At 41.7% G+C, this 12,093-nt stretch overlaps 1 protein-coding gene across 1 annotated transcript; it reads right to left on the bottom strand.

Moving 5' to 3' along the window:
• Positions 1-1,808: 1,808 nt before the first annotated feature.
• LOC121398248 (P2X purinoceptor 7-like) lies at positions 1,809-11,807 on the bottom strand. Its single transcript, XM_041577164.1, has 4 exons — positions 11,525-11,807; positions 9,088-9,161; positions 2,276-2,520; positions 1,809-2,071 (listed from the first exon to the last, which is right to left on the bottom strand). Exons 2-4 carry the CDS (start codon positions 9,157-9,159, stop codon positions 1,885-1,887), a joined length of 504 nt encoding a protein of 167 aa, XP_041433098.1. The 5' UTR covers positions 9,160-9,161; positions 11,525-11,807; the 3' UTR covers positions 1,809-1,884.
• Between the last annotated feature and the right edge of the window lie 286 nt (positions 11,808-12,093).

Consider the following 12,093-nt stretch of genomic DNA (forward strand, 5'->3'; position numbering starts at 1 on the left):
GGTTTATTCAATGTTTAAAGGAGAAGTGGCACTTTTCTTCTAACAGGAGCATCAGGTGGGGTATCTGGTAACTAAATAAGTGAATACAATCACTGGGGGGCACCTAACTTTTGACCCCCCCAGTGATACTTCTCCTTTAAAGTAATATTATTAATTATAGGTATAGGACCTATTATCCGGAATGCTCTTTTCTTAATTACCATAGCTGTTTTTTTAGTCTGCTAAAATCATTTAAAGGGGAAGTAAAGTCTAGAATAGCATAAGGCTAGAAATTATGTATTTTGTATACTAAACATAGACATGAACTTACTGCACCACAAGCCTAATCAAACAAATCATTTATGCTTTCAAAGTTGGCCACAGGGTCACCATCTTGTAACTTTGTTAAACATCTTTGCAAGACCAAGACTGTGCACATGCTCAGTGTGGTCTGGGCTGCTTAGGGATCGTCATAAATTATCAAAACAGCACAAGTCAAATAATATCTGCCAGAAGCCAATACAGCAAGACTGATTAATAATCCGAATAGGCAGACTGCACTGGGTCCTGTGTTGTCATGTAATCTAATGTGGATTTTATAGTTTTTGTATTGTTTAATACAAACTTTCTCCAATTCTGCAGAACCTGTGGCTGCAGCAAAATAAGCCTAATAGAATCCCAGTTTATCTGTTTAAATCTGGCTCCATTATCTTTGTCCCTGCAGCTGGAGTTGGAAACAGTAAAGGCAAAAATAAAATCCAATACAAATCTCTACACAGTCGCCGACTGTTCTACAGGGAAACAAACAAGTTAAGGACAGTCTGACAATTCCTATAAACAGCAGTAAATGAAGGGAGAATTTCACTGCATACAGTCAGGTTTCTTATAAAAACGGTACACAGTTTTTAATTAAAGTATATTGGAGATAGGTTTTTTTTTCATTAAAGAATGTGAAAATGGGATTTTATTTTTTTGCCTTTACGTGCCCTTTAATACAAGTTTTCAAGTAAAAGAAACAATGATAACAAGTGTAGGTACCTTACCTCTTGTTAACAAAATGCCATGTGAGCATCACAGTTGAACTATAGCTTCTGTTACGGATCAATGTTTTTCCAAAAATGTCTTATAAGCCCATTCAGTCTTTGAGCAACTCATAGAACAACTGTTTCTAACATACATTATAACATTAAATACCAAATAAGAGACGCACAAAGAGGATGATATATCATTTATTTCATTGTATGTCACAACCAAAAAAAGGAAATTATTGTTATAACACACACAGGACAGTTTTTTTTTTAATATGTCTTTTTCTTCACTACTGATTTTATGCTTGCAAAAACCTATATAATTGCATTTATAATGTACATGAACTAAATCTATTGACAATGGGGGAATAAAAACATTGTTAACCCCCAAATGTAATAAAAGGCACTAAGTTTGCCCACGAACAGTAACCAATAAGATGTTAAGATGACCAGTAAATGCTTCCTGTTTATTGGTTGCTATGGGTTACTGCTCCTGCGCAAACTTAGTGCCTTTTATTTAGGGATGCACCGAATCCACTATTTTAGATTCGACCCAACCCACGAATCCTTTGTGAAAGATTCGGCCGAATACCGAACCGAATCCGAACCCAAATTTGCATATGCAAATTAGGGGTGGGAAGGGGAAAACATTTTTTACTGCCTTGTTTTCTGACAAAAAGTCATGTGATTTACCTCCCCGCTCCTAATTTGCATATGCAAATTAGGGTTTGGATTCGGTTCGGCCTGGCAGAAGGATTCGGCCGAATCTGAATCCTGCTGAAAAAGGCCGAATCCTGGCCGAATCCCGAACCGAATCCTGGATTCGGTGCATCCCTACTTTTATTACATAACCACCTAAATGTAAAGTAATTGATGATTAACTGTTAGAGATGTCTTCTGCCGTATCAGGTTCTTTTCTAAATCCCATATAGTTCCCATCAGGGTCAGGATATTTGCCACGGATCAGGTTCACAACACAAGATGGCTCCGGAATGCGATTACCAGGGCCCAGAGAACCATGTGTCCAGCTTGTGAAGTTTCTGTAAGCGTCCCGACGCATGGATCTGTGAAGAACACAAATCATCAGATGATATAAACTGATGTTTTATAGATGAATGCAGATTTGGTATTGGAACTATTATACAAAATACTCGGGGCCTGGAGTTTTCCGGATAAGGGAATCTTTCCATAATTTGGATATCCAAATTTGAATATTACATAAACCCAATAGGGTTGTTTTGCCGCCTATATGGTTTTATGTAACTTACCTGCGGACTTTTTGAAGTTGTTTGTCAGTAACTTGTCCTAAATTTCTGTAGCTGTTTGCCAGAATTTTCTCTTCACTGATTAACTGAAGCAACTCTTCCACCTGCGTGATACATGTATACCCTCTAATAAAGTACTTCTTGAGTTTCTCCACCTCTCGGCAGCAGAAAGATTCTTCCGGAGTCGGCATCGGTATACAATTTTTACAGGAGCACCAGTCGGTGTTTCCTACCCTTGGGTCTGCCCCCTGCAGTTACCAAGGCAAAAGAGGTTGATATTAATGTAGTGGTTATTACTATAAAATCCAACATATAGTTTACTTTCACAACAACTCCAAAATGGAGATTTTTCAAAATGGGGTAACTGACCCCAGCAGCCAAAACGCATTCCTCTGTGAAGTTACAAATGCTACACCTCTTTCCTATTTATGTTGCAGTCTTTCATTTTAACCAGGCCCGGATTTGTGGTGAGGCCACAAAGGGCTGGGCTTAGGGTGGCAAGACTGTGGGGGCGGGAAGGCAGGGGGTTGCGTGTGAAAATTGGCGGGTGTTAGGACCCTGCGGCGCAACGACGGGTGCTAGGACCCTTCAGTGCAACATGGCATTGGGGTGCCGCAGAAAGGAATCCGCCCTTGATTCTAGCCACCAAATTTGGACCCTACCTACAGTACCTACCTACCTATCTGCTGAAATTCCAAACTAGAGTGCTGCTGAACAAAAAGCTAAATAAGCGAATAACCACAGAAAAAAGTGAAGACCAATTGCAAATCGTATCAGAATCTCAAGCACTGTGTTATACTAAAAAGGAGATTTTGTATTACTCACCATTAAATCCTTTTCTCTTTAGGGACAGGGACCATGGGGTTTAGCTTCCACCATCAGGAGGCAGGACACTAGAAGAAGAGCTGGATCCTTGGTAAACGAATGAATAGAGGACCAGGTGGTTGATTTTGAAATGATTTGTCCTTTGTTCTTTCTAGATAGAATTTAATGTCTCTCACTGGATCCAGAGCGTGAAGAGCAGTTTCCTTTGGCAAACTCGGTTGAGGGCAGAATGATGGAACTGTAATGTCCTGGTTGATATGGAAGACACAAAAGGAAGCAATGGTGCGTAGAACAGCCCGATCTTGATAAAAGATCAGGAAGGGTGGTTGGCATGAAAGAGCGCTTAGTTCAGAGACCCTGCGCACTGATGAAATGGCTAGTAGAAAGACCACCTTCCAAGAAAGCCACACAAGGGCACCAAAGCCATGGGTTTAAATGGTAGACCCTGCGTGGCATTGAGAACTTAATTGAGGTCCCACAGAGGGAGTGGTTCCCTGTATGGAGGAACTATGTGATAGAGTCCTGCAGTGGGTCGGGTACCCGCATAAACCTGCGGTACCCTGCAGGTTGTGGATAGAATTTCCGGGTGCGGGTACAGACGTGGGTCAGTGGTTCTGCGGGTTTGCAGGTCAGGCTGCAGGTCTCAATAGCGATATTTACTCCTTTTTTCTGGTCATGTCTGCTTCCGATGACGCCATTTCCTGTTTTACTCCTTTTTTTCTGATCACGGCTACTTCCGCTGATGTCACTTCCGGTGTACAATGACAGCACTTCCTGATTCTTGATGGTCAGCGGGTCGCAGGTCCGGGTTGCGGATAAGGTACTTGAGGGTCGGATAGTGGGTCCAAGCGGGTAAGAATGCGGGTTGCGGGTCCGGGTTGCAGATTGCAGGTTGCTGGTATGGGTCGGGTAGGGGTCCCAAAAAATGGACCCGTGCAGGACTCTACTATGTGAGTCACCCCTTGCAGAAACAGAATGGACAGTGCTGATACTTGGGATCTTAGAGAGGCTGGAGACAGTCCCTTGTCAAGCCCCACCTAGGGTTGCCAGTTTTTCTGGAAAAAATATTGTCCTTCCTATATATTTATCTTTTTTCCCTATTAATAACATTTAGATCAACCATCATTTTTACCCACCAAACCAGTAAAATACCAGCCAGGTGGCAACTCTTGCCCCACCTGAAGGAATTCTAGAATCCTAGGAACTGAACAAGAGTAAAAGGAAATCCCTTACTGTGCACACCAATCTCTGAAACAATGCCAAACTCTGTAGTAAGTTTTGGAGGAAACTGGCTTTCTCACTGCGATAATGGTTTTGACCTTTGCGGAAAAACCCTTACACTTCAACACTAGGGCCTCAATAGCCATGCCATCAAACTGAGCAGGACAGTGTGGTGTTGAGTCATTGAGTAGAATAAATAAAGTGAAAATCTTGTGAATTCATAGTGAATTAAAATTATTAATGTGCATGGTGCTTATTGTGAACATAGAAACGTGCTTGAACCCACGACTTGGACTCCAATTAAGAAACCGGATAAAATATAATTCACTATGATTTCATAAGATTTTCACTTTATTTATTCTACTCAATGACTACAAAGGAGACACTCACAAAAATCACAGTATTTATTTTGTATAATCGTGATGAATAGTTGATCACTTCAATTTGGAAGACACAATTATCAACACAAGGTTACCAATTGATTGTGCGACGCCACGTACTCCAGTCTTTGTCTCTCTCTTTGAGCATCGAATCAGTGTGGTGTTGCGCTTTTCCACCCATGACAGGATGTGACTTACCGCCTGGAGCGCTTGGCGACTGAGAGTACTGAGAGTGCCTCCTTGGTGATTGAGGTAAGCCATCGTTGTTGCATTGTCCGATTGGACTCGTATGGCTCTTCCCCTGATTTTGCTCTGCCAGTAATGTTGATCAGCAGATGAGCTTCTGCCAAGGACCAGATCCCCTGAGCCATGAAAGAGCCAAACATGACTCTTCAGCCCTTCAGGCTGGCATCTGTGGTGAGAATCTGCCAATGTGGATCCGTTAGCAGTTGACCTTTGGCTAGGTTGCTGTTGTGAAACCACCAAGTCAGGGATACCCTGGTTTTGGGAAGATTTATTCGATATTCCATTGTAGTTCCCTCAGGTGGTACTGGGCGAAGGGAACCACTTCTATGGAACCCAGGACTCTCATGGAAAAACGAGCAAAAATGTTTAGAGTCATGGTGAGATGACGTACTAGGGATTGAATGTTGTTTATCTCGTAAAAAGGCAGGAACACTTTCTGCTCCCTTGTGTCTAAAATCATCCCCAGAAATGTTAATCTTTGACTGGGGATTAGTTTTGACTTCACTGTGTTGACAGCCCAGCCTATTTCAGTCAGTGAGCGTATGCCTTCAGAAGGATGTCGTCCAGATAGGGCATTATGGATCTTCCCTGAGTGATGCTGCCGCCATTACCTTGTTGAAAAGCCGTGGCACTGAGGTTAGGCTGAAGGGCAAGGCCTGAAATTGAAAGTGGTGTCCTAGGTAGGCAAATCTCAAATATTTCTGATGGATTTGGAAAATGGGAATGTGAAGATAAGCATCCCTGATATCTAGTGATGGGCGAATTTGGGGCGTTTAGTTTCGCCGAAAAATGCAAGAATTTCCCATGAAATTCGCAAAATGGCAACAGAGTCACCGGTGAAAATTCACCAGCGAAAATGCGCCGGCATCCAAAAAAACAGACGCAGGCGTCCATTTTTTGATGACTGCAAATTTTTGCGGCGGTTTCACAAATTTATTCGCCCATCACTATTGATATTTAGTGTGGCAGGAAATTAGTTTGGTTTCATGCTTGCGATAACCGAGAGTAGGGATTCCATCTTGAAACGGGCTGGGCGACTGAATGTGTTGAGCTTTTTGAGATCTAATACTGGTCTGAAGGACCCATCCTTTTTCAGTACGATAAAGAGATTTGAGTAGAACCCTCAAAATCTTTCTTTTGGGGGAACTGGAGTGATAACTTTTTCTTGTAGTAGATTGCGAACTGCGGAGAAAAAGGCTTCCTGCTTTTGTGGTTCTGTTGGAACCCTGGATATGAAAAAGAAAGAAAGCAGGATCAAAGAGAACTGCAGCTGATACCCGAGGGATACGATCTTTTGTATTCAATGATCCTGTGTAGTTCTCAGCCAAAACTGGCCCGACCATAGACTGAGGACTGGAGACGTCTCGTTAGTCATGCTGAGGAAGATTTGTCTGAAGGCTTTGACTGGTTTACGTCTGCTCTGACAGTTGTTCATGAATTTACTTTGGAACTGGTTCTTGGTTCCCGGAAGACTGAGGTTGGAAGTCTCTAGAATTCATTGGGGAACGAAAAAAAACACCCCCTGCGTAAACTGGAACGTGGCTTATTTTGATAAAGCAGAGTGCTCTTGCCACCCGTAGCTTGACTTGATAATTTTATCTAAGTCTTGTCCAAACAGAAGTTTTCCCTTGAAGGGGAGTGTAGTAAGTGATTTTTTCGAAGATGGGTCAGTGGACCAGAGTTTTACCCATAGGGACCTTCATGCCGCTACTGACAAGACCGAAGTGCGGCACCACTTGAGCAGGCATCCTGGGATGTTTCGCAGTTGAAATTTAATGCATCCTTTATCTGTAGAGCAACGTGGAGGAGCTCTTGTTTGGGTCATCCTGAAGAGATACTATCCCCCAGCGATGAAACTCAAGATTGGAGAGCTTGACTTACCCATGCAGATGCAAAGATATGTCTTAAGGAATCTCAGGAGGAGGAGAATATGGCACACAAAACCTTCCAATTTCGTGTCCATAGAATCCTTGAAGGACAACGCATCCAGACCGGCAGAGCCATATATGCCAGAGCATCTATTGCGGGAGGGGAACTCCATTTATCAATGCTTTCTTTTGGAAAAGGATAAAGTAAAGGTTAGCCTGAAACCTCTTCTCTGGTTGTTCCCACTCAGACTGAATAACATTGTCAAGTTGGGGATGAGAAGGAAAGATCTGCACAGATCGACACAGAGAAGAGTCTGAGGAAACCTCTGACTCCTTGAGGTATAAGCACTTGAGAAGCGCAGAAATTAAACTGTCTAGCGACTCTGAGGATCTAGCTGGTTACTCAGTATCCTCTTGGTCATCTGATGATTTTTCTGCTTCACCCAGTGAATGTTCCTCCCCAATGGGAGAGTTAGCCACAGATTCCTCAGCTCCACAGAAGACAAGGGAACTGGGTCTTAGACTCCACTGCACCTTGGTCCAGTCTATCTAGTTTATCTAGACAGGCAGCAAGATTAGGAATGCCTGAAGATAACTGGATCACCCATGTTGGGGATGCTTGCTCCGTGAATATGTGATGTTGAGGAAGCGTCACCGTTGTGGCCTGCGGGAGAGATTCCTCTCAAGAGACCACTGTATCAACTGAGACCGGCAGTTCCTGAGCCTGCAGAAGGGACTCAGCCGAAGAAGCCGGAGCACAGCCATCACATAGCGGGTCCTTATGACTAGCTGGCAGGTGTTTGCAGCATTTATCACATGCCAAGTACTTTACCTTAGCAGTTGAATGACTAGACCTGGAAAAAGGCTCCTCTGACTTTTTATCTGCCATTAAGGAATGAATAATGAAAATATTATTTTTTTGCGATTAATTTATTCATTAATTTATTAATTAATTTATTAAGAAGTGAGCGCTTCCCTTTGGTGCCTACCCCCCTCAGGAATTTCCTTCCCCTACTCTCTGGCCCTGTGCTGATCATGTGCTTGAATATCCAGCTGCTATACCGTGCACCAGTGGCTGATTCTCTGCTCGTCAGTCCAGAAGACACTTGTGCCTTGTTTCTGTTATTCCCTAGCAAGACTTCACCCCGGGGAGCTCCCTGGTCAAGGAGTAGTGAACCATTACCAGAGCCCGTCTGTATATGCACGATCTTCCTCACACAGAGACTGGGCGGAAGTGACGTTGCTGCTATATGCACCAAAGGATGGGAAGATGTCGGCAGTTCTGGATGCATTCCGCAGTGGAACACAAGATAGAAAAAATTGGAAAATACCAGAGCAGATATTGAGAGCTGAAGGTGGATGTGTGGCTCACTCACCTGGAGACTTACTAGCCCCAGTGCAGGTGTCCCACGATGGCGGAAGCCTAAAGGGAGATTCTCCAGAGAGAGAACTCCAGGACAATCCCTGTTGCCAATAACCAAAGTCTGGCCGTAGAATATTCCTATCACGGATTTGAATCCATGAAGACGCTAGAAAAACTGAGCTACCCTGCAGTGAGGTGGGGGTATAGCAGAAGGGGAGGAGTCAGCTCTTCTTCTAGTCTCCTGCCTCCTGAACTTAGAAGCTAAACCCCATGGTCCCTGTGTCCCAAAGATATCTGCAAGATAAAGTTAAGGTGAACAACCTCTAAAATGTATTAAAAATTAAGTTTTAAAATACCTCACAATCAAATTGAACCTTTCAATATTAGAACATGTATTCTCAATTCATCCACAAGCTGTGCCTATCATTTTTTTTTGCAAATGAAGATGCAGCAATGCATTCGGCATGAATTTTAATCCACAATAAAGTGCAGACTTTGGGTGCAAGTGGCATGTGCCCTAAGTGTTGTAGCTTAGTGTCACTTAATTTTCTAATCCAGTGTGTCGTTTTGGGTCCAGCACCCCCCCCCATGGAGTTCTAATCTTCGGTCAGCCCCCTATTAGTTTACAGCAAGGTATAGGGAAACATTGGTGTAACAACTATTTTGATAGGGCTGGAAGAATATGCAGGGCAGCAAATAGAGGTTGATTAAACAAGTGTTTTAGACGTATTTTAAAAAGCAAATTCTCCCCAATGTTACCACATACTCCATCAGGCTGGGCACCCAGAGCTACAGGCCTCCTGTATAACCAATGGTCTAAGAAAACTATTCACATGTACTTAATGATTTTTTCAATATCTTGCTACAAACAAAATGTAATATGAATAATGTAAATAATGAAATGATAATCACCGTATGATCAGACTCAACGGGCATGGATGATGCCACAGTGCTGCTCTCTGCTTCTAATTTAGAGTGTGCCATATCTGGAAAATGAGAATTGAAATTTTTATCTGAAATTAATCTGAAATTATGTCATCAGAGATGTGGCACCAATGAGAGGAGTTGAAAAACTCGCCTCAGGAGGCAGTGCCAAACAAGTTACCAAAAAGACGCTCTTGGTGACTTTAAGAGCCAAATTTACTTTTTTTTTTTTTTTTTTAAACTGGCGCTTTAAATCCAGCTCTTCTAGTGCAAGAGCATGCAATTGCACTATGCAAACTTCTGGCGCAGGAAAGGTAAGAGCTGGGGTGGGCATTGCTGGAGCCACCTCAAGAGGCCCCTGAAAGTGCATCTAATAATTACAATTTGGGTGGAACTGGACAATTGTTTAATAACTGTCAGTAATTAATATAACTAATAAGACAGATTGTATTGATAATAACAAAATATCAATTGGCATTTTTAAACATTTTTGTCAAAGTTTTGTCTCTGACCTCAAAGGCATGCACAAAGTTCTTTTTTTTTTTGTCTCAAATTGGAGTGCACACTGATACTGTTAACAAAAGGCACTTGCACTCCGTAGAAACTCCTTGTGGCTACTCATGCACCTGTCCAACTGGTATATGCTTTTGACTGATGGACAAAGGTAAATAAATAATAGATGTGGGTGTTAAATTACATATTTCCAACACTACATGATATTTGTATTACTTGAAAACACTCATTTTTTATGTTTCCTTTAAAGAAGTCTTTGCTTTCGTGTCATTCATTTACCCGTACAGAGTGGTGTAACTAGGGGACCAGGAGCTGTACCCAACCCCCCTCAGTCTGCCCCCCCCCCTGGTGGGACATGCAAACTTATCTTCAGGCTTCCGACAGTGACTCCAACGGGCCCTACTGAGGGGTCCAGCTGCAGTCACTGCCATTGCTCCCGCAGTTGGGTGCGTAGTATAAACACCATTTTTTTGCATTTTGCTTCCCGCCTTGCAAGTTGCAGAATTGCCACAGGTCACCTTTTGGGAGTACCTAGACCTAAGTTCACCCCATCAATGTATCACTGCCTATTTGTCTGTATTTATTAGGAGCAGGAACCAAAGGGGCTTCTTTGTCCATTAGTGCTCTTGTACTTCTGTCCAAGATCTAAGTACATGACCCCTACTGCCTGGCTAAGATTGAAAAAAAATACTTTCAAGCTTTTTTGGAAATCAATATAACCACCTATGTTAATGTGGTTTTATTCTTTAATGTAACTGACTTAGATTAAGCAGAAATAAGGAAGAATCTGCAGAGTTGTACTACTCTGACAAGCAGGGAAGCTGATGCATAGCGCATTTATATACATAGGGATTTAAATAAAGAGCATTTAAAAGATAAATGTTGAAATCCGTCAGCAACTCTCAGTATTAGAAAAACTGCTTTGTTTATTGTAGATCTAATACACTACATGTTACGTGCATAGTCCTTTATCAAATGTAGTACTCGCTGGACATTGCTCTAAGCCCGTCCAAAGTCTGTATTATATAATACATTATATATAATTATATATCTATATATATTTAGAACAATAACTATTTTATTAGTTTACCTTTACATAAGCCTATGACTAAGTGCTCTTGGATCATGAAATGTGCGAGGCAAATGATGGTGTTTTGGTTTTAATATACTTTTATTTGGTGACTGTAGTGATCTTTTTTGAGTACTATACAAATACCCATAAAGATATTTCCTCTTTACACTTGATAAAGGGCTAGTAAATTTGCTGCACAATAAACAAACAGTTTTTCTAATACTGTAAAGCTCCCCATAGATTCTTCTTGCCGAACGACCGATTTTAATGAAGTCCGACCAATCCTTCGAAATTATCGTGCGGTTAGTGAGATTCGAACAATCGTACATCTTACGATTTTTCGGCCGACATCTGTCAGGAAATTGATCGGCCAGGTTAAAAAATCTTTGTCAGTCCCAGTGCAATCTATATATGTTTGCAGGGCCAAGCAGGCAGCTCCCTTTTGTTTTCCTGGCAAATTGGTCTTTTTAGTTGATGGACAATTCGCACGATCGTTCCGAGAAAATCGTGGTCTCATGATGAGGATCGGATCTTTTAAAAATCTCAACATCTATGGCCAGCTTAAGTTTATTTTTGATTGGCAGTTGGTGAAACACAGACACTAAGTGGATCAGGAGCTATCTTTTTTTTTTTACTTTATTAAGCTCTTATCTAATAAAGGGTGTTTTATTGCACCAAAAGAGAAATCAACCTACTGAATGAATACGTCTGAAAGCACAGAGCACAGCGGGAATGGATTTCTGATCTCTTTGATTCAAAACCTAGATGCAGTAGGAAATACGAGTAAGTCGATTATTAGTATAATAACATTTAGTAGCAACAAGAGAAACATGTACTTACCAAATGAGAAGGTCTGAAAGCGCTGAACACAGTGGCAAATAAATTTTTCTCCTGCTGAAACCCTTGGATCCAAAATGTAGATTTAGGACAAAACAGCCAGGGTTCAAGTATAGATTTTTATGCCAACAACCTTAGGAGCAAAGTCTGATATTTCGAGCTCAATGGGCACAGGAGAGGCCAGGAAAGAAGATATTTTTGCCTTCTGGACCTTGCAAAATATCTTTACCCAACAATTGACCCTATATATGTAAATAACAGACCAAAATTTGTATCCTACGTCCAATGCGAGACAAACTAAATGAGGCAACTGGAAACTGAGCTCTTCTTTATAAAGGGAGGGACGATGCAATTTGCCTTGGCACCAGGTGAGAGATAAACATAAAGTCTTTTACATGATATGTTTACATGTGACACAAACACATTACAGGTACGAGGAAGCACTGCTGCATTTTAGCATTTCTTTTAAATACAAAACTCCAAATTTGTCCTTGAACGTGTATCGACTGAACAAAGTATATGTTTTGCTTTAATATCTGTTATTTGGCATTTGTTTCTCATGTGTTTCACAA

The sequence above is a fragment of the Xenopus laevis genome, chromosome 9_10L (genome assembly GCF_017654675.1).
Source record: "Xenopus laevis strain J_2021 chromosome 9_10L, Xenopus_laevis_v10.1, whole genome shotgun sequence".
Lineage (NCBI taxonomy): Eukaryota > Metazoa > Chordata > Amphibia > Anura > Pipidae > Xenopus > Xenopus laevis.